This window comes from Mytilus edulis, chromosome 6 (assembly GCF_963676685.1).
Source record: "Mytilus edulis chromosome 6, xbMytEdul2.2, whole genome shotgun sequence".
Lineage (NCBI taxonomy): Eukaryota > Metazoa > Mollusca > Bivalvia > Mytilida > Mytilidae > Mytilus > Mytilus edulis.
This window is the reverse complement of record NC_092349.1, coordinates 27,064,842-27,089,505: the sequence shown is the minus strand read 5'-3', so window position 1 is coordinate 27,089,505 and position 24,664 is coordinate 27,064,842. Positions and strand designations below refer to the sequence as shown.

The 24,664-nt window shown below is 32.1% G+C and overlaps 1 protein-coding gene across 1 annotated transcript in view; it reads right to left on the bottom strand.

Annotated features, from left to right (window-relative positions):
* The window catches only part of LOC139527426 (VWFA and cache domain-containing protein 1-like), a gene marked incomplete in the record, with an annotated part of 392,016 nt that overhangs the window by 2,977 nt on the left and 364,375 nt on the right, over nt 1–24,664 (bottom strand). Inside the window, 21 exon segments of the mRNA XM_071322885.1 lie at nt 595–714; nt 1,460–1,560; nt 2,213–2,347; nt 2,704–2,799; nt 4,016–4,118; nt 4,707–4,808; nt 5,359–5,469; nt 6,253–6,419; nt 7,083–7,219; nt 7,846–8,026; nt 9,260–9,371; nt 11,118–11,394; nt 12,696–12,840; nt 13,338–13,402; nt 14,074–14,199; nt 15,210–15,444; nt 16,063–16,228; nt 16,686–16,894; nt 17,566–17,730; nt 18,382–18,444; nt 20,028–20,180. Of these exon segments, the coding sequence (XP_071178986.1) occupies nt 595–714; nt 1,460–1,560; nt 2,213–2,347; nt 2,704–2,799; nt 4,016–4,118; nt 4,707–4,808; nt 5,359–5,469; nt 6,253–6,419; nt 7,083–7,219; nt 7,846–8,026; nt 9,260–9,371; nt 11,118–11,394; nt 12,696–12,840; nt 13,338–13,402; nt 14,074–14,199; nt 15,210–15,444; nt 16,063–16,228; nt 16,686–16,894; nt 17,566–17,730; nt 18,382–18,444; nt 20,028–20,162 (2,951 nt within the window).

Below are 24,664 nucleotides of genomic sequence, written 5' to 3'. Positions count from 1 at the left end.
CGTAATATAATTGAGGAAGTAAATTAACGAAGTTCAAAATTTCGGCTTAAACTACAAAATTACACCACTGATATAAGCAAAACACAATGAATCGTCAAAATTGATATTTTGTTGTCGAGATTGTTCAAATTATACTTTTAAAACAATCATCAAACTGTAAGTAAAAACAAACAATAGAAAATGGCATAATTGACAACTTTCGAAATAATGTTTTTCGTTTTTTTACTGGTCGCTTCGATGGTTGAGGGTAGCTTTCTGCAAATGCCCGCGACACGCAAGTGGGTTATTCCAAAGTCTTTCTATTTTTAGTTTCTTCATTTTCGATATTTTCTGACGAACCCAGTAAGTTACCAAGTTATGTTAATTTTTTTTAACCCCTCCGTATGGACAAAAATTCCATCTTAATATTCTGATTATTCATTTGTATTCTATTCCAATGGACTTTTTTATATCTATCTTAAGACTAAACACTATGAAATAAATGTGAAATGAAAATGAATTTCTACACTTTAGCCGTCATTTGTTTACTTTTTTTAAACCTAAGGCGAACAATCCATGACATAAAGTTTTTCGAACTTATTTTTTAACACATACGTCTTTGTTGCTTTTTGATGACATTTCGGAACATAACATGTACTAAGACCTTGTGTATCATCTGGTTGACTTACACCTGATGTATCTGGTAATCGGGCACTACATGGAGGACTAGCAGACCTATTGAAACAAAATAACATCTATTTAACTATTGTTTTACTTAGCTGTATGCATTGAGTATCCAAATTATTCATTTTATCATTTGCGTATTCTGAGTTTATTTGGTCTTTTTCAAAAATAGCAAAATCAAAAGCTTAAACACATCAAATGGATAGAAAACGTCTTTCACATATTCCTGACTTCACACTTTCAACTTTACATTTGCCATTTCAAGGTAGAATTAAACAAGAATGTGTCCCCAATACACGGATGCCCCACTCGCACTATCATTTTCTATGTTCAGTGGACCGTGCAATTGGGGTCAGAACTCTACTTTGACATTAAAATTAGAAAGATCATATAATAAGAAACATATATACTAAGTTTCAAGTTGATTGGACTTCAACTTCAACTTCATCAAAAACTACCTCGACCAAAGACTTTAACCTGAAGCGGGACGAACGGACGGACGAACGAACGAACGAACGAACAGAGCCACAGACCAGAAAACATAATGCCCTCTACTATCGTAGGTGGGGCATAAAAAAAGCAGTACCCAAATAAGAAGCAGCCATTCATAACAAATATAAAATTATAATTGAGGCATTATTTTCAAATTGAAAGTCTGTATCATATTAAAAGAAGATGTAGTATGATTGACAATGTGACAGCTCTCAATAGGAGATCAAATGACATATAACAACAACTTAAGGTCACCGTAAGTCCTTCTACAATTAGCAAAGACTTTAGTTGTTCACATACTTACCCTGTATTATATATGTTAGAACATACATCATAAATTATTGGACTGTGGCATAAACATGCACACTGGTTATTGCATTCTACGATATCAGGTGATGTAGAGTCCTGCAAGATAACACAAAAGAATTCAAAGATGAATTAGAATTTTAAATATATCATATAAGAATAGTACAGCAAATGAAATGAGTCCCGATGTGTTATTTGAAAAAAAAAGAATTTACTAGTGTCTGCAAGTCAGTGGAAAAAAACAGTTATTTGTGATATTACTTTCATCGATAATGCACTATCGTAAAAAGATAGAATCGATATTTATATTACTAGTAATTAAAAAGGTTTTCTTTACAATTCTTTACAATAGACACTTACAAAAATAACAAACCACTCATCAAGTATTAATGTCACGTTTTACGCACTCCATACGTTTTAAAACACTTCGAATTCAGTTAAGACAATTCTAAAAGAGCACTATGTAATTTACCATCATATTTTCTATCAGCAATCAACACACGAGTGTGTGTTTTATGATGTTCTTCCTTTCAAGACTAGAAATAATACAAAACATGTTTAAAATGCAACATGAATATATGTGTGATTATTATTCTTATCTTATCAAGCAGCAGAAAGTATCCATTATTTACAAGCTCTTTGATATTTCTCATAGAAGTACCTCTCAAGAGAACTGAATCAAAATTATTAACATCTATTGAAGCGCTAAGAATGAAATACGTATATTGTAATGAAGATAAGTGGTACTCACACATTTACAGTCGGTAGATGGTATTGTCTGTCTCCTTATGATAAACACATTAGTTTCTGCAATAGGTCGTATTTCAAATGCTTCATCAGTGTCTCTGAAATCGAGTCCTCCTAATTTGTTAACTGGCATTGTCATCTAATAAAAAAGTTAAAGAACGTGTTTTATATTAAGATATTGAATATATTAAGGCCGGATTTGTCCAATGAAGTAGATAATTAGATAAATTGTACACTCGTCATAACTGATACAAGCAACTTTAAACTCATCAAACACATTCTATTTAAGTTACTTCTTTTTTTTCGACGAAGTTTCAACTAAATATCGATAAAAATACCATACAATCCATGTTCGAAGTTGTAAAGCTAATAAAAAATTAAATGAAACATTTTTTATACCAAGAAGTAAAACAAACAGATGTTACCCATTGATAATCATCTTTTATAATTACTTTATGGTGAAGTTATATCATCTTTTACATGCTTTAAACTCACCCGAAAGGACCGTAAATTTGTATTCTTGGAAAAATCTTGGCACTCTTTCGAGTTAAGTACACCTTCCCGTTTAAGAATTTTTGCAATACCTGGTTCCTAAAAAAATGAACAGCATTAGGAGAACAAATATAAAACAATATATTTCACAATGATATTGAAATTGCAGAGCATGCAGATAAATACTTTCAATGATGGATCAAAACAGCATAACACAAAGAAAAATACTTCAGTTCTATGAAAAAACAAAGATAGACAGAAGAAGTAACATGAACATGATGAAAGCGATGACATAACTCGCATTTACGCATTTGACTTTTTTTTGTCTTGTTTTTATTCAGAGTACATCATGTACATAGCTGTCAAAAAATTATACTATGAATATCTGAGGTCAGGATTCCTTTTAATATCAAAAGTGCTTTTAACATATCAATAAATTAATTTGTTAAAAAATTGACAAATTGAATATGAGATTAAATTCATGTTTTAATTATGATAAGCTACCCCAGTCGAATTTGAGCCTATGTTGATGTTCCCTTTATTGTCACAAGGCTCGTGATACAGTAACTGCAAATGTTTTTACCATCCAGGATTACAAATTTTATATGCTTGTTCTAATGATAATGAACCCAGAAAAGAGACCCAGAGATTTAAATAAGTGTAATGTTCTGTTCAGAAGCAAACCACCTTTCATCTGGTATATACAAAAGTTTGCACTCCAGTGGGGTTAGGTATATATAAAAAAGAAGATGACTGCCAATGAGACAATTCTCCACAAGAGATCAAATGACACAAGAATTATGCTGTTTTTGTTGGCGTTAATTTATAGCAGGAATATACACATTTTAGGAATAACAAACAGCAGTTTGGATATATTTGAAGCAAGGGAAAGAACGTAACTTTTTCTTTTTCTTTATCGGTAATTGTTTTAGTATACTATGTTAAGAAAAACGTCTGTTAAGAAGTGTTAAACGCACAAAAAGGAAAATATAAAATTTTGATAGTAAAAATATTTTTTTTTAAATATGATTTGTTTAAGGCACTTCTTACATCGACAAACCAGAGGGACGACATCAAAAGATCAATGTAAGATAAAAAAACGTAATTCAAATAGTTTGGGGGTAGGGGGGTTTAACTAATGCAAGATTTGGTCATCCGACATTGTTTTTTACATATATCCATATGGGTCAATCAATTTTCCCCAAATTAAGTTACGAGGGGGGTGGGTGGGGTCAGTGAAAAAACTATGTGAATTAAGTTTTTTTTATCCTTCATTGAACTTTTGATGTCGTCCCTTATTGTGTTAGTGACAAACCTCAATAGTAATATGTTTTGGTTCTTTGAAGCCAGATTCGATTGTTGTTTCTTTAAGTCGTGGATGCATTACGATGAACCCACTATCGTCAACAATAATGCACCTGGAAAAAAGAAAATGTATAAGATAAATATAAGCCCAGAAACAGAGTTTTTTTATTTTTAAGCAGATTTGTACAAATAAGTATCAGTTAAAGCAGACATTCAGAAAATAACTGTACCTTCGATGTTCCAAGACTACTCATGAACATAAAGCTTGCGATGATGGCTTCGCTTTTAAATTCTTACAAGAAGTAAAAGAGTCGTTTTTTTCTGAGTTCATGTTTTTAAAATTAATTGGTGACATTCAAAACCTTCTAAACATTTGAAATTTAGTTTTAACCTCTTTGAAAAGAAAGTATTTAAAAAACTATATCATATTTCTAGGTAACTAAAATGATTTATAATCATCCTTTTGTTTGTATTGGCCATTAATCTATTTAAAATAGTTTTCGATCAATGCAAAGCAACTCAATCCAGAAAAGCACAAAACTGTATAATGGAAATTGATAAAAAAAAAATCCGAATCGAAACAATAAAAAAAGTTAATATCAAAAAGCAAATAATCTAATTCTATCTGATTGGCTAATAATTGCAATGCACTAGCTATAAGTATGATGCTACCCTGAAAATAGATGAAGCAAAAAACATACCAGTAAGATACGTCATTACAAGTAGGATAAACACTACTAAACAACCAATTAAAGTATTCCAGTGGAAAATCAGCACCAACAGCAGCAGTTACTGTGGTCGAACTGCAATAAAATATCAAAATTTAATAGTGTAAAAAAGGTGCATGTTACAACAGTACTGAATATGTGTGTTTATAAATTGAATTAACTTATATGAATAGCAAATACATGAAATAATGAACATCAGCCAAATTCAATAAGACAAGATTACGAAAATTCATTGTCCGGTTGAAGATTAATTTGTTTTGTTCCGACAAGAGTAAAACCTAGTCGAATACACGAATTGGAAATATTCCCTTTTGGTACTGAGACTTTTACCCATTATATTGAAAATTGAGATAAAAATGCAGTGTTTCGTAAAGCGGCAGACCAGCGGTATATGCTGATACTCATATTGATGTTGGCGTTTCTTTTTGTTGCACTTCAGTGTTTCTGTTGTTCAGTTGTTTTTCTCTTATAACTGACGTATTCCCCTTGATGTAAGTGTGAAACCCGGATTTGTTTTCTCTCAACTAATGTATGACTTTTGAACAGCGGTATATTTCTGTTGCCTTTATTCATAACTTTTATATATCTTTAATATCTTTAGTTATTTACAACATACACGACTTACCCTTTCTTGTATATAGTGTGCACGAGAGACAGGACTATTCCAGATCCCCACGAATCAACATAAGGAGTAGTTAAAAACATTTTATTGGGATGTGCCATGGCCTGACGCCACCTACAAATAAAACATGTGATGTACACGATATGCGTGTGACGTAAATCAGTGGAAAATCATGTTTTCCTTTTACTTGAAACTTATGAATACTTTTAAATCATGGTCGTGAAATATTTTATTGTTTGTCATAGAATTAATTGTGGAAAGATACAAGTAGGCTAAAAACGTATTATCATAGTGTGAAACTCATACTTTTTATGAACAATTCTATCGCTTATAAGTATTTTTATTCCATTTTTTTTTGGATAATCTACAAAACAAACTTAACGAAAAAAATTTCATAAGTTACTTTGAAAAAAAATTGCCACGTGTAAAGCTTACTATGATGAATAGGATTTGCTTATTGTTGAAGGCCATATAGTGACCTTTAGCTGTTTAAATCCAAGTTATTTATACTCTGGCATATAAACATTATTTTATTGGATAATTTGAAATATCAAAAACAATATTTTTGCCCTTACTTCTTACAAATATTTATCAGTAAAATAAGGTTAATATTTAAATGTTGTTTATCTAAAATAGTTAATACACACGAAGCGTTCGATCATTCGACTATGACCGTTCCTGATGAAGATAAATCCAGATAAGCGTTAATGACGTATTAAATTGAAAACGCGTAGTTTTCATTTTTTATTTAATATCAGTAAAAACCAAGTTATAAGAAAAAAAGGATGTTAGGCCCATTACATCATGTTCATTGCCTGAAACTTTTTCATTACAAAATTTTATTATATGAATTACATGTAAAGTCACTAATGAATGGAAAACTTATCCATTTCTTACCATGCTCTCTTTTCGTGATCATAAGGTTTCTGCAATGAAACTCCTGGATAAATTCTTATCATTCCTGCTTTTGTTCCGATGTATCTCCATGACACAAATCTCGCCGGATGAGATTTCCAATACTGCTCAGCTTCATATGTAGCCCATACAGCTGATCGTAATGTCGACTGCCAAAATTAGATGTAAACTAGTTCTATTGATGATTAAAAGTTCTTTCATTTTGAACATGTTGAAGGCAAAAGTAAAAAAAAAAAAAAAAAAATACTAAACTTTGAGGCAAATTAAAAACCGAAGGTCCATAATCAATTGGCAAATTCAAAAGTTCATCAATATCAAACGAATTGATAACAACTGTCATATTCCTGACTTGATACAGACATTTTTCTTAAGCAGAAAATGGTGGATTAAACCTCATAAAATTATTGTTATGAAAAGTTGTAATTTTCAATTTATATTCTTAATCGTTTTTTTTTTTCAATTTTCAAAATAATTATCTTTAAACCAACAGTATACTACACCGTGAATTTAAAACAATAAAGGCGCTCCGATTCTTTTACAACATAGAAAATACGAACATTACCAACATCAGGGGTAGTTTGATGTAAGATCTTTTTTACATTTGTTAAACACTGAAGTATCTACTTCATTCGATTCAATTGGTAGTGTAAAATATTTTGACTGACTTGGTAATTACAAACGCTTTAATTCAACCTTAAATATGAAAAATCTATGATCAAATATGCCTGTTAATACCACTGTTCTGTGGGTAGTCCATATTTGCACAGTTTTTCAATAATTATTATGTAGAACTACTATCATGATTATCTCACCTTAAATCCAGGATTTGTTAATTTTTGCCTTGTAAGATAATTGCCATAATTTGTGACATCTTCAGCCGTCTCATCGCGGTCTAAGTACTGAAAAGGGTTTTGAAATGCAGACTGGGAAAATTTCACACTACTTCGATCTAAAACGTAGAAGATATTTTTATTTTGACGTATATAAAAATGTAACGAGTTTTGTAGTTAGTTAAATAGCTACCTTGTGAAAAGTAAACTTTTCTGAAAATTTCACCTTAATACTAGTGTTCGCTTTTGTTATATAATTTGTTTTTAAAAGGAGACTGGGAACTTTGTTTACACTACTTCGATCTAAAAAAAGTAGAACATATTCATTATATTGACATAGGTAGTTTCTTGCTGGTCGGGTTGTTGTCTCTTTGACACATTCCCCATTTCCATTCTCAAGTTTATAGAAATGTAACGAGTGTTGTAGTTATTCAAATAGCTACGTTGTGTAAAGTAAACTTTTCTAAAAATATCAGTTGAACATTAGTGTACGCATATGTTACATATTTTGTTTTGACAAAAATTAGTAAGATGTGGTATGATAAAGAAAAAGACAATTTGTCATCAGAAATCAAACGACAAGAAGTAAGCAATTATAGGTCACCGAACGACCTTTAACAATGTGCATATCATATTAATTTACGTAAAGCAAACTATGCAACGACCCGAAATGAGAAAAGTAATTTAAAACAATTGAAACGAGAACTGATTGATTTTTGTACAAATAAAAAAACACTTTACATACCTGATGTTACTCGTCTTGAATAAAATTTGCAATCAGAAAAGGAGTCCTTCAAAAGGCTCCTATTGTGGTACATAAATACATTTTGTAAATCTACATCGCTGAGCTGGAATTGACTTTCGTCTATTTCTGAATAAGACTCGTCCACAAGAACAACACACAAGGAAAGATTACTCTGAGGTATCTAAAGATAAGACAAGAAAGTTGTATTGCATATGACATGGATGAATGAAAATAAGAATATATATTAGAAAAAAATCAAATAGCTAAATTAAAAGCTCAAACACATTTAACGAATGGAAAATAACTATTGTATTCCGAACATGGGACAGTCATATTATTATGTGGAAAATAGTGGTCTAAAACTTGTTTAAAGCTAGCTAAACATATCACTTGTATCCTAGGTTTAAAATATAAAATGAAAAGAAATAAGTAAATGTTTAATCTTTTATAAAATATCACACTATTCATCGTATTGAATCAACCAGTTCAAACCAAATAAGACGTTTGAATGGAAACTCAGCATTATGTGTAGTGTTTATTCCTCATTTAATAGGAATTCTTTTATAATTGTTTCCTGTTATTAAATTTCTATGTCAGTATCACATTTCTTTTTTCTTTGTCTGGTTAAGAAAACTTTTACATGAACGTTCTAACAATCAGTCAGTCGACGTCATACGTACATCTCAATAGTCAGTTCATTTTGATCAAATTATTTATACTGTAGTGTAGATCAGCTATTCATGCAACGATTTTCTAGTTTTGGTAAACCTGTATTTTTACGTTCATTTACGTTGCTTTTATTTCGCTTCTATTTTCAATAACTTTGATTTTAGCGCTTCCAATGAGTGTTAACGAAAAGTGTATTTATATTTAAGTATTCTCTAAGGCATTCTGATGTGTTTAGCTGCTACTGTCAAATGATTTTAACAGGTTGATCGAACGTTGTTACAACATTGTCCAAGGTTTGGGGAGAGATGGGCGCTTAAAACTTTGTTTAACTAGTAAATTCTATACGTTTGATTGTCTACAGCAAAGAGCCATTAGTTCAGAGTTTTTTTGTTTGTGATGTCTGTCATATGTGTTTTTCGTTTATCATGTTTATCGTTTGAATTGTTCCATACTTTAGCATGCCGGGCCTTTAATGCTGATCACATTGTTGATTTTACTCATTTTTCAGGCCTTATACAGTTGCTTAAATTAGAATCTGGTGGATAGTTATTGTATCTGCATTCGTCCCAAATCTCCGTATCTTATAATGCTGTTCGATAAGCGATCAGATATAAAGTTTTAATTTCCTATAATTATAACATATACAGAATTAAACAGCGAAGATCCAACTTTATATGATTTTCATGAATGACTTTTGAATTAATAAAATGTATAGAAACGGTAAGAATGATTTGTAAATACTTACTGAACCCCAAGAGAAATATGCTGTAAGACTATCATCTCTGCTACCATCATTCACAAGTTTACCACGTGGTTTCGTAAAAAACTTCGTTAATGTTTTCTTTCCCATACCACCACTAAAAAATAAAATTTGAAAACAACACTATATAAATGCAATACGTAATAAGTTATTCAAGAACAACTAAAAGCGAACATTTGATAACCAAGAAAATAGAATAACCGTTTAATTTTTCTATGTCCAACGAACTATGAAATTAGGATCAAATCTCATTTGACATAAATCGAAAGATCATATCATAGGAATAAAATTGAGAATGGAAATGGGGAATGTGCCAAAGAGACAACAACCCGACCATAGAATAAAAACAACAGCAGAAGGTCACCAACAGGTCTTCAATGTAGCGAGAAATTCCCGCACCCGGAGGCGTCCTTCAACTGGCCCCTAAACAAATATATACTAGTTCAGTGATAATGAACGCCATACTAATTTCCAAATTGTACACAAGAAACTAAAATTAAAATAATACAAGACTAACAAAGGCCAGAGGCTCCTGACTTGGGACAGGCGCAAAAATGCGGCGGGGTTAAACATGTTTGTGAGATCTCAACCCTCCCCTATACCTCTAGCCAATGTAGAAAAGTAAACGCATAACAATACGCACATTCAAATTCAGTTCAAGAGAAGTCCGAGTCTGATGTCAGAAGATGTAACCAAAGAAAATAAACAAAATGACAATAATACATTAATAACAACAGACTACTAGCAGTTAACTGACATGCCAGCTCCAGACTTCAATTAAACTGACTGAAAGATTATGATTTCATCATATGAACATCAGGCACAATCCTTCCCGTTAGGGGTTTAGTATCATACCATCATAACATATATGAGAAGAACATAACCCGTGTCATGCCAACAACTGGTTTTTGAATAAATGTGTTTAGTTCCGATGCAAAGACCCTATAAGTGAATCAATATTAACGCCACAATATGCAATCTTTAATGACCTGACAACAGTATCGTAACTATATCCCTTCTTAATAAGTCTATTCAAAGGTTTTGTTAGTTTTTGAGGTAAATACTGACACCTTTGTGCTTTATAAAGAATATTTCCATAAAAAATTGATGTGAAATACCTGACTGTATAAGAAGTATGCATGTTGAGCTATATTTACGAATGATGTCCTTATACCGATGATAAAATTTAGTAAATGTTTTGACTAGTTTGTGATATCGAAAACCCTGGTGTAATAATTTTTCAGTAATACATAAATTTCTCTCGTTAAAATCTAAAACATGTGTACTTAGTTTTTAGTTGATTGAACTTCAACTTCATCAACAACTACCTTGACTAAAAACGTTAACCCGACCATTTTCTATGCATTTTAAAATAAAAATGATATGATTTTTTAAACAGTAATTATTAAGACAAGAATTTGTCCATAGTACATGGATGCCCCACTCACACAATCATTTGTTGTCCATCAAAGTAGTTAAAAAAACTCTTATTTGCCTTTACATTAGGGAAATTATATCATAAGGAACAAGTTTACAAAGTTTCAAGTTGATTGGAAGTCAACTTCATCAAAACTGCTTTGACCAATAATGTTAACCTAAAGCGGGACATGTGGACTGAGAGACGAACAAACGGACGCACAATCCAAAAAATAATGTTCTTTGGTGGGGCAGAATAAATAAAATCGTTCTAGGTTATCAAAATTGTTAACCTTAGGAGAAAATCCGCTTCATCGTTTTTGAATTGATTAAATTACTCTCTTAATAAATGATCAAGATGACAGCCAGAAACTGTAACAATTACCCTGCGACATAACGTGCATTACTTGTTTATATACGCAATCACCTTTTCATTGACTCAATAACAGATTGAGCGTCTACTTCTCTTTCCAATACACCAATATCAACTAACACGGGGTCTTCGGTTGATTTTACAAAGGCTGCATTTGGCAACAATGGATGCATCAAAACTCTCCCAAGTCCATCTATCATAAAAGCATATGAATATTCATCTTCCGAAAAGTACTCAACTTCAGTTAAAAGTTCACTTATCTTCACATCTGTACACATGACTCCATGAAAACTAATGACGTTAACAGGACGGCATAATGATGTTATCAAACCTACAAAATATGTAATGTACATAAACAGTGGTGAGACAATACTTATTTCTTATGTACATGTACATGTATGCAACCGTGCGATTTTTTCCAGTACTGTTCTATTTTTAAGTAAAATCTAATGCTGAAAAAATCCAAGTCATTCTTCCCTTATGGTTCAATTTCAGACATACTCAAAGGAGGAAAAAGTAAAATCACAAAAATACTGAACTCAGAGGAAAATCCAATCGGAAAGTCCATAATCAAATGGCAATATCAAATGACAAAACACATCTAAAACGAATGGACAAAAAAGAAGAAGAAATTGAGTATCATTTACAGGAAACTGTACACAACAGAAAGAATGTACGACCACAAGTTAGCAGTATTTATAATGAATGTATGTTAGCATTTTTTGGACCTTTTGGATTATAGCTCTTCATCTTATATATAAGCTTTGGATCTTAAATATTTTGGCCACGAGCATCACTGAAGAGACATGTATTGTCGAAATGCGCATCTGGTGCAAGAAAATTGGTACCGTTAATTTTATTAGCAGAATTCATAATGAATGTAAGATAACACGTTAGCAGTGGTCATAATGAATAAACATATGTGCAATGAACGCATATATTTGCTCACACGTAAAAATGTAGATTTTGAATGTTTTAAATGTTTTGAAAGAACTAATACAGTATGTGAATATTTCTTATGGATTTGTAAAATAATAAATGACCAGTCGTGTAACAAAGTTCTTTTTAAGTTTTCATGACTCTAGAATGACTATTTAAAATATCGGTTCAATTTTAATCAACTGTCCCGTAATTTATCAATTAATGTATCTGTAATAATGTCCGAGAAACAAACAACCAATGTAAACATTAAAGACATTAAAAGACCATCAATCATTAATACAAAATGAATCTGAGCTTTTTAAGATGAAGATATTTTCTTATATTGGTAAACCTTTAATGAATAGTTCCCATATGATCAAGCTTATACAAAAGTACTGGGTACTGATATGGTAGTAGATTTTGGTACTAACAGTTCCATTCGGCAATCCTCGGTAGAATCCGCTACTCTCCAGATGAGGGTACGGAATCGGCCGAGTTGAGACGAATGCTAACAGTTCAACAGCAGATATGTCGACTCAGTGGTAGAAATAACTTTTTTCAAGTTTTTACTGCAATTGATGCGATTTCGAGAATTTTTTTTCTTCGAAATAGTAAAATTCAACAGATATCCTTGACATAGTGTCAATTTATGTCACGGAAACATTAAAATAAAGGTGACAAATACTGACAAAATATTGCACTAAGTCTTACCAACTTTTGAGAACCGATCGACATAAGGAACAGTGAATGTTGATTGATCTGACTGGCTACTTGTAGGCAGATGCATATAAAATGTGGCCAATTTGGTGGAAAGAAGTTTCTGGTTATTCTGGTTAAAATCTTCGAAATGACCAACCTGAAAGAATTGTTTACATAATTTTAAAATATCAATAAGGAAACTGTATCACTTAATTGTGTCCGGTTTCTGATTTATAGACCAAGTTATCAAAATCAATAAAAACACATTAATATAAAAATAATTAAATTGGCAAATTAGATGCCCGACTTGGCACAGCAACAAGATTATGTATCGGAATTAAAACATTTAAAAAAAAAAGCAAAACCTTTTTCAAACTGCATTTTTATTGTAACAGTGGTACATACACTAAGATAAACATTTAATTCAATATTTGAAAATCAACTTACTATAAGTAACATCAGTATGTAATTGAATAATAGGCAATCACTTAATTTGATTAAAACGTATCCGACTTTTCTCGGATTTGAGATAAGAAATTGTAAATATTTTAAGAATACCGGTTGTGAAATTCTAATTTTACTGAAACGAATTTTTTATCGACGCCCTGATTGACTGATGATCTCAGTATGTACAAAAAATAATGGGATACTCACAGACTTAGGTCCAATTGAAAGATCTTGATTGGCCATTTTTGTTAATTGTATTTGTGCATCCTGATCTTTGGATTTAAAATAAGAAATTGATATATTATTACTACATATTTTCAGTTAAAATATTTTGGAAAGAAATTATAAAGAATTTCACAGAAAATTCAAAGAAAAGCTTTTATCTATAGGCAACATCAAAAGCCAAAACACATCAAACGACTGGAAAACAACTGGCATGTTTTAAACTAGGTACATGCTTTTCTTCATGTACAAAATGTTGAATTAAACCTGGTTTTATAGCTAGCCAAACCTCTTATTTGTATGACATGGGTATATAATTTCTTGTTGTCATTTTTTTTTATATTGACAACAATGTTTGAACAAAACAAAAAGACATCATATTTTAAAATGTCAAAAATGAGAGTACGGCAGTCAACCTTCTTTGTTTTTTTTTTATCTTAATCACTTTATTAAAAGAAATCGTTATTTCCACAAAGAAAAAACAAAATGACATATAATAGACAAAGCACGAAAGTAAAAATGAAACACAAGAATACACACAAGTTGATTGCATCATATGACTTAGCAGCTTTTTACTGCACTTGCTATAATAAACCATTTCATAATTTTTTCCACATACATGATGGTCATCATGTATATCTTAACTGTGAACATACTTCTTAAGTACAAATTATGAGACATAATTGTGGAAGAGGGAATAATTATATAAAAAAAAAATAACCTTGTCCTATCAGGTATGTGAAGATTGATATTTTGTTCTGTAATTTGGCATTCTCTTCACTTATTACTAGAACAGGATCTCTTCCAAATGTTGATTTTCCATCAGTTATGAATAAAATCACTTTCACTGAAATGAAATCATAAATGTCCTAAAATGTATATCTATTTAACCATCAGATAATTACATTGTGTAATTTTTTTTATTTTGTAGCTTTGGCTTAACATTGCGATTAGTATATCTTACATGCCACATTCTCACATTCCATCAACAGGAATCTGTATTTCGGTGGTAAACTCACTCATAATGTTGGCCCTAAATGTCTTTTTTTTTTTACTGCGATGAAGTTGAGAAAATTGTCAAAACAGATCTTTAAATGTCAAATTATTTATTAAAGGTATGAAATATTCATGACAAATTACTGCATTAGTGATGTATTTCAGACATCACAAATGTGTATGAATTTGTAAACGCCTAATTTCTGACGTAATTTGGTGAGATACCTAGTTCTTTACTGTTCAACCAAAATTATAATGGTCCAGATGGCGCCACATATAAAATCATGAAATGTCTTATTTATTCTAACATTTGAATGGATTTTGCTATTGAAAAAATAAATTGAAAGCTTAAATTACATGTATTTTTTTACACTTAAAGTAATGAAGAGATTTATCCGAAATATATCCGACTCTGTTCAAAAACAGGAGGGTTCGTGTTAATTATTCTTTGATTTTCTATGTTGTGTCTTAATACTTTTATTTGTCTGTCTTTTTTCCCTTTTATCTACGACGTTGATAGTTTGTTTTCGATCTACATGTATGAGTTTGAATGTTCCACTGGTATCTTTCGCCCCTTTTTCATTAGACATACTTTTGTATAAAAGAGGGACGAAAGATACCAAAGGCACAGTCCAACTCATAAATCGAAAATAAACTGACAACTCCATGGCTAAAAATGAAAAAGACAAACAGACACACAATAGTACACATGGCACAACATAGAAAACTAAAGAATTAACAACACGAACCCCACAAAAAACTAACGATGATATCAGGTGCTCCGGAAGGGTAAGCAGATTCTGCTCCACATGTGTCACCCGTCGTGTTGCTTATGTTATAATATGGCAATACATAATATACCTCTGTTATCGTTGTCTAAAGTGTCGTTTGAGGAATGGAAGTAATTGAAAGCCGCTAACAGGGCCTTTTCATAGTTTGAATCTCCTGTGGTACCAGTGTTTAATGTAAAGATATGCTGCTTCAATTCATCTGTATTTTCCTTCGTTGCAAATGCTAAATCGTTTTCATAACATGAATGACTGGTTGACGGCATCGATGGTGTTTTTGCCTCCTTGTCAAATGAAACAAGTCCAACCTGTAAAACATGTAAGTAGTAAAAAAAATGTTCACATGTCAAAGTACTTAAACAGTTGAAAACAATTCAAAGAATGACTGAGTGTTGCTCTCTTGGAAAAGAATGAATGTTGTGTACGAGATCAATGATGACACGAAAATAAAACACAAACACAAAAGTCATATAAACCCAAATTAAAACGAAATAGTACTTTTATCGATTTCTTCATCTCATTATTATTACGTAATAGCATGAGTATATTCAGGGCAGAGCATTTAATCCCCTGACCCAAAAAATAGACAAATATATGAACAAATATCATTAGACTGACAACAATGACTAAGTACAAGCAGGTGCTGTAATATGGTTATTAGTTCTGGTTTCCCAAAGCATCTAATGATATTCGCCTCTTTATAATCTAAAGGAATATGGTTATTTTCATCGTTCGTACTCCAAAATGAAAATTACTTCACATCATTGGTTGAATTTATACTATGTAGTACCTATTTTAACCAATCACAACGTTTTGGTATACACATTTTGAAAATATTATCCAGAATGCATAAGATTCTGAAACGACGAATTAACTGACTAGTACTGTAACTCTTGTTTTACAGACATGTACATATGCATACTTACTCTGTCGTTCGGTTTAAGCGTTTGAATGACGTTATTTGCTGCCTCTTTAACAATGACCATTTTTGTTTTGGCTGTTATACCAGATGGTTGTTTCATGGAGGAACTGGTGTCGATTACAAGGACAACATCCTTATTGGTAGGGGAAGCTGCTGAGGCATATGAAGACCTGTCATGACAGAATTGTAAATAAAAATTCTTACACATGTATAACACCCAATATATTTTTGCCATCATCCATGTCATTTTATCTCTTCTAGATATTTGCATTTAGATTAAATCTCTCAGCTCCGTATTATTCTTTACTAATACCTGATTGTATTGTGTGAGAAATTGTTCTTAATATCACACTTCTTTGCTCTATTTTGAATAGGAGTTCTAATGATTCCTTGTTTTTTTGTTTGCTAGCTTGATTTGTCTCTTCATAATAAACAAAATAAAGGCTCCAGCTGTTGTCTGTGCTATGGTCGGGTTGTTGTCGCTTTCACACATTCCCCATTTCCTTTCTCAATTTTATTGCTAAACTAATGTTGACTTGAATTAATTATATTGAGAGCATACTGTAATGTTCTAATTTGTATGTTAAAATACTTAATTACAGATATAACAATTCTATTCAAACTTACGTGTATCTAGGATCAAAGTTTTGACAATTTTCCCAATTAGTTGCAGGATAAATAACAGATACTCCTTCTGTTGTACTGTAATGCTGCCATAAAACGTTCTTGTTTAAGTCGTAATTGTTTTTCATGGTTGCACTGATCTGATCTGTCGGATATTTTAAGTTGTCCATTACAATAGGCGAAGTTGTTACACACGCTGAACGGACGTCTACCTTAAATATAAATCGGCAAACATCGGTTGATTCCGCTTCTCTCCATCTTTTAGATAGAGGTACGGAATCGGCCGAGTTGCTACGAATGCCTAACATATAATTATGGATGCTTGCTTCTGACATTCTCAGTGGTAACTTGTAGAGTATTCCAAATCAATGCTTTAAATTTTAAAAAGTCACCTTTATTTTTTTCAGTCTAATTGCAGTGTATACAGCGATTTGTCTGCCAAAAACTTTGATATTTTAAATGATTGTATCTCAAAAAGCAAATCCCTGTACAAAGTCAGGAATATGACAGTTGTTATCCATTTGTTTGATGTGTTTGAGCTTTTTTATTTTTCCATTTTATTAGGGACCGTTTTGAATTCAGTATTTTTGTGATTTTTCTCATTTTAAGTTAAAATTTTGTTTAGAACAAAATAGACTTTATTTTTTAAATGATTTTTGTTAGATTTTGGGCCAAAAAACTTATCTAAGTAAAAGTATCAAATACGATCATTATATAACATAACAATGCTATAAAACATTCTAGTATGTTCATCATTGTTTTAACATTTTCGTGCTGTGTGAGTACAGGAAGAGAAAAAGAGTTTTAAAGGGTTTGAGCAGAAGTCTGTGTTAGTTAGCGTTTTTTGAAAGTTCTACTTTAAATAATTTATTCATTGTTTTACCTTTGTTTGGAACTTTGGAATGTAGGTAAGCTGGTCTTCTGATATATCACAACATCTTGGAAGACTAGAACTATCGGTATCCGTATTAACGCTCACTATTTTATCTTTTACATCGGTCAATACTTTGTTCAATTGTGTTAACGATACATCGAGACTGGACTGAATCTGAGATAAAATATAGTGTTATAATTATACAGATTGATTGATTGATTACGTGTATCACTGTTGCCAATGCATTGACAATACCGGTACGATTTATACGAAGTAAGTATGGATTTATTTCATCCTTGGATTGAAGGATAACAAAATATCTAATTTCCAAATTGAAACTCAGAAATATCAATATCAACCTGGGAAATATAACATAAACTGTGTATAAAACATAGTACCCGTACCAGTCTTTTTTTGTATGTGTAAATATCGTGGTGCATCGGACAAATATAGATACCATGGACAATGATAAGAACAGCTATAATAGACCAACAAACGATATTCAACAATGAACAAACAGGAGTATACCGTATTGTAATATACAAAGGACATCATAATAATGTGTCGTATAAAGATTTGATGTGTAATGTCAGCACCGACGCAATCTTTAACCAATATATTGTTTGCAAATGTAATACAATAAAATTGAAAATGGAAATGGGGAATGTGTCAAAGAGACAAGAATGTATGTTATTTTGGAAGAACGTATGTTATGCTCGTCAATTAAGCAGTTACATATGCATAATCGATAATTCATCATATAAAAATCTTGAAACCGTTTTTGATTGTGTATAAATAAATCATTAACTCTTAATGTCTTCTTACCCTTTGTAACAACTGGTTTCCGGTGTCTGATTTTGTCTCATAAGGAAAACTGTTAAATTGCTCCTGATATAAAAAGAAATTACTTTACAAATGACTATTTTATCACATTTGCATTCTATAACGTTTTGTTTTAGCTAATAAGAAACCGTCATTGTGTTAAAGGAGTAATGTCTTGCCTATTTCACAGTTCAAATAACTATAATCCTGACTTTTTATATCCCCTGGTGATTTTTTTGTACATTAATGAAAAACTCATCTTCCAAATGTCCACCCTTCTTTTAAAACTCTGATGAGGCAAATATAAAAGTTTAACCATTTCTCTAATCATAATTTAGCCTGCAGTTAGGCTGGTCCATTACAGCAAATCATGATAAAAGACTGTATAATATATGTGTGTGGTACGATTGTCAATTGAGGAATAATGTAAATGTAAGCAACTTTTGTTCACATTACGACCTTGAATAATGAGAAATTCTTACACCGGGTATAAGCTATACAGGGTTATAAAAGGACAAACTGTAAAACAACTGAAACGAGAAAACTAACGGAAAGATGTACGCACAAAACAATAAACCAAAAAACATATAATGATACACGGCAATTAAACCATTACTTATAATTTTCCATGTCTTGTTTCAAAACAAATTTACTGTATTTGCCACGGTTATAATAGATACAACATTGTTTAACAGGCGTTTATTTGAGTCGATCCCTTTAATTCGTCAAATTGTTTAAGACAAAAATAAATAAGCAAGTCTTAACTGTAAAGTCCATTGTGTTGTACTATATCTAAATTACAGTCTGACATAGAAGGCCCTATTTGAACATTCGAACATATTTTATTAACAAAACTTAACATTTTGAAATGTTTTAATTGTTTTAAAGGAGAAAAAACCATGTGTCTTCCGTTAGCTGTACATAGTTAACACCAATAACCTATTTAACCTCTCAAAGATCCTGTTTTTTCCCTAATCTGTAAATAGTTTTCACCAATACCCTCTTTGATGTTTCTCAGACTATTTGTCTCCCCTTACCTGTAAATAGTTTTCACCAATACCCTCTTTGATGTTTCTCAGACTATTTGTCTCCCCTTACCTGAAAACAGTTTACACCAATACCCTCTTTGATCTTTCTCAGACTATTTGTCTCCCCTTACCTGTAAACAGTTTACACCAATACCCTCTTTAATCTTTCTCAGACTATTTGTCTCCCTTTACCTGTAAATAGTTTACACCAATACCCTCTTTGATCTTTCTCAGACTATTTGTCTCCCCTTACCTGTAAAAAGTTTACACCAATACCCTCTTTGATCTTTCTCAGACTATTTGTCTCCCCCTTACCTGTAAATAGTTTACACCAATACCCTCTTTGATCTTTCTCAGACTATTTGTCTCCCCTTATCTGTAAATAGTTTACACCAATACCCTCTTTGATCTTTCTCAGACTATTTGTCTCCCCTTACCTGTAAATAGTTTACACCAATACCCGCTTTGATCTTTCTCAGACTATTTGTCTCCCCTTACCTGTAAAAGTTTACACCAATACCCTCTTTGATCTTTCTCAGACTATTTGTCTCCCCTTAAATGTACCTGTAAAAGTTTACACCAATACCCTTTGTTTACCTTTCTAAGACAACGCGTCTTTACCTGTAAATAGTTTACACCAATCCCCTCTTTGACCTTTCTTAGTTCAGCTGCTAATAAAGCGCCATCTATACTGTCAACTGCAGTTACAGTGGAACATGCAAACAATCCAATCAGAAACGTCAATATAAGAAACATGTTCACTGTTAATTTAACGCAACTAAAAACTAAAACTGTTTCCTGCAAAAGAGAAGGACAATAATTGTGACTTTCTACCAGTTTGTAGAGATATCTTACTTATTGTTTGTGATTTTTTCGCTTTTTAATGTTCATGTTACTCCATCTGTTTCGAAACGAGCTTATATATGTTATAAATTTTGGCAGTATACAAAATTAAAATAAGGTGATGTAGACAAGCATACCGCCTTTTGTCAATGTAAAAAATCTATACCATACTGTCTGACATAGAAGGCCCCGATATGACAAATATGAAATAATTCAAATGAAAAAAACTAGCGACCTAATTTAAAAGAAAACAGTCAACGAAAAACAAACATGACATACATAAACCAACGCCAACAGGCTTCTGAATTAGAACTATCTGATTTATTTAAGGGTTAAGATTCGAAGACAACGAGAAATTACAATTAATTGTTACAACATGATTCCATATATACCATTTTACTCATATTCACTGGTTTAAATATCTTTTAAATCCTTTTGAATACTCTTGACTGAGAACGTCTGAAAATCAAACTGACTGCTGACAGTCGGACTGAGAATATCTGAAATTCAAACTAACTGCTGACAGTCGGACTGAGAATATCTGAAGATCAAACTGACTGCTGACAGTCGGACTGAGAATATCTGAATTTCAAACTAACTGCTGACAGTCGGACTGAGAATATCTGAATATCAAACTAACTGCTGACAGTCGGATTGAGAATATCTGAATTTCAAACTAACTGCTGACAGTCGGACTGAGAATATCTGAAGATCAAACTGACTGCTGACAGTCGGACTGAGAATATCTGAATATCAAACTAACTGCTGACAGTCGGACTGAGAATATCTGAATTTCAAACTAACTGCTGACAGTCGGACTGAGAATATCTGAAAATCAAACTGACTGCTGACAGTCGGACTGAGAATATCTGTATATCAAACTGACTGCTGACAGTCGGACTGAGAATATCTGAATATCAAACTGACTGCTGACAGTCGGACTGAGAATATCTGAAAATCAAACTGACTGCTGACAGTCGGACTGAGAATATCTGTATATCAAACTGACTGCTGACAGTCGGACTGAGAATATCTGTATATCAAACTGACTGCTGACAGTCGGACTGAGAATATCTGAATATCAGACTGACTGCTGACAGTCGGACTGACAATATCTGAAAATCAAACTGACTGCTGACAGTCGGACTGAGAATATCTGAAAATCAAACTGACTGCTGACAGTCGGACTGAGAATATCTGAATATCAAACTGACTGCTGACAGTCGGACTGAGAATATCTGAATATCAAACTGACTGCTGACAGTCGGACTGAGAATATCTGAATATCAAACTAACTGCTGACAGTCGGACTGAGAATATCTGAATATCAAACTAACTGCTGACAGTCGGACTGAGAATATCTGAATATCAAACTGACTGCTGACAGTCGGACTGAGAATATCTGAATATCAAACTGACTATCAAACTGACTGCTGACAGTCGGACTGAGAATATCTGAATATCAAACTGACTGCTGACAGTCGGACTGAGAATATCTGAATATCAAACTGACTGCTGACAGTCGGACTGAGAATATCTTTATATCAAACTGACTGATGACAGTCGGACTGAGAATATCTGAATATCAAACTGACTGCTGACAGTCGGACTGAGAATATCTGAAAATCAAACTGACTGCTGACAGTCGGACTGAGAATATCTGAATATCAAACTGACTGCTGACTGCCGGTTGGATATTGATGTTGAATCGACCGCTTTCATTACATACAGAAATCGTAACTTTTTTTTTTACCTTTTTTAAATTCAATTCCAATTCAAAAAGTTTGTTTATAATATAGCAATGTGCTTTCTTATGAAATAGAATATCGTTGAAAGCATACTTTAACCGTTTGTTTTTGAATCTTATTTTAACCTTCTTTGAATTATAATATTTTGATAAAGTTCCCACTGTATTACCAAGCTTTAAAACGTGTTCATAATCATAATATTAATAAATAGGGAATAAATTCCAAAACGGCTTGCCATAATTTATTTGACAGCGGTTTAATTTATTTATTTAGCTTTTTTGTCTGCGTAAATCAATTTAAAAATCATTTACCCATATAAAAACGAACATTTCATTAGTTATTAATTTATAGTATGCAAACGAGAAAAATGAATATATATATTTAATTTTTATTAATCTTAATAAAAACATGTTGAAGTTAAGCAACCTTTCATCGACGGGAATCTTTTATCATACACTCTGAAATGCCTTTCTATATTATGCAAAGGTTATAGCTCAATAAGAACAACATATGCACATAATATAAGATTCATATAATGTATATTTGAACACATCATACAGACGTATTTTATCCATGCAATTTTTTACCACACGTTATTTACAGGGGGCCAATGAGATGGCTCCCATCTCAATAATGTTTAGTCATTTTAGATTTTTATTTATATATTTTCCCTCATTATGCGTATGCATACTGAGTTTGTTCCACGGCAAGAAATATTCTTTTCAATAAATCTTTGTATTTTGTACAGTAGATAAATACGTAGATGTATTTTCTGTTCGGTACACCATCAGTTCGTTGTAGCAATATTCACGGTGGGTATGGTTGTCCTGCGAGAGAACGTTCTGTGCTGGTGATTTGGTCCTGTCAGGTGCTGGTGGGTCCTGATTCTGTGCTGGTGGGTTTGTTTACATTGTATCAGAACGGCAATAAAACGACTGTTTTGGTGCTTAATTTTTCTCTGATGCGTCATAAGTACCATGCAAAGTATATTACAACAATATTATATTGCAAAAGTCGTGCAAGTTCGTTAAACGGAATTGTCCTGACGCTGTGCTGGTGATAAGAAAAACGGTCCTGGTTCTGTGCTCCTATGTCCTGGTTCTGTGCCTTTATATTTTAGTTAAAAGTGGCATATATTCAAGATCATTGATGCTGTACTGTTATTGACTAATTAACTGTTGTCTGCTTTCTTGAAATTGACATTGTTGTGAATCTGTTTACTGTTATTATGAGAGTAAAAATACCCCTATTTTTTTTATTTTTTTTAAAATTAACTGTAATCTTATTTATTGGCCTGATAATGGAACCCTTTTTGCCCCCTTTTAAGATAAGAAAATATGTTTACGATTTTCGGGATTACGATCATTTTGCAAGATCACCAAAATACGTTGTAATTTATACAATACTTATATAAAGTAGATGATGAGGTATGTTTGTTGTCAATGGACAAATTTCCATAAGAAACCAAAGGAAGTATGTGTGTACGGTACGACCTTCAACAATAACCCATAAAATAAAAATGTAAAAGGTTTTGCATAAAAATGGAGAGCCAAAATATAGAACAAAGGACTTTCTGAGCGTTTGAATCATATGTCTTTAGCAGCTTAAAACACATTTGTTTGTGAACAATTTAGTGCTGACTATAAGAATGACAATAGTATTGCGGGTTTGTTTGTTTGGTGTTTTTTTTTTTTTTTTTTTTTTGGGGGGGGGGGATAAGTTAGAGCGAGGTTACAGTGAAAGTTTTAAGCTTGGAATAGTTTCCCGTAAGATTTAAAAGTTGTATTTTAAAAGAAAAATGTATCTTATAGCTATTAAGAATCACTTGCTGTATCTGTAAAAATTTTCAACATATTTTTTTTGTCTGAACGGTTATCAGGTTTTTTTTTCGAAAGTTCGATAGAACACTAAAAAACATCACTATTTTATGAAAGGGCAGACTAGAATATGTCAATTTCAAAAATTAAAATAATTCGTGGCTTCATACTACCAATTGAGTATAAAACAAGTATATAAGTTTAAAAAAGAAATTCTTCAACTGGTTATCAACCCGAATCGCTATAAGATCATATATAAGCTCACCTGTGTCCAGGGGTCCTGTGAGGTTCATGTATTGTCTTGGCGTCCGCAATTACAAAAAGATCTTTTCTGAAATTACTTGACCAAATGTTACCAAATGATTTTTCAAGAGTGAATCTAGGAAAAACAATATTCATCAACAAACATGACCACTGTCTGTTAAAATGTATTCGAGTTTTTAGTTACAGCCGATTCCATTGAGTATGTAGGCAAAGGTAATATCTTTGGTTAGCTTGCTTGTTAGCTAATCCGTGAAGTCATTGTTATGTAAGGTATACTACCCTCCTTTCGAAGTAGCCTGGTCCTACAGACAGAAAGATGTGTCATTTGTCGGACTAGTCTACTTTTAAATTAGGGTAGTTTACATAACCTAACAATGACTTTTCTGTTCAGCAAGCAAGATAACCAAAGATATTCCCTTTGTCTACACACTAATTGAAATCGGCTTTAATATTGCAAAAGTTCAAGCAATTAGGGAAAAACTTACCGATTAAAAAAATCAAAAGGCCAATGTCTATCTACCTCGCACATTTCAGAAAATTCAGATCAGATAACGAAACTGGGTCCAGCAACATTTATAAGCAATTT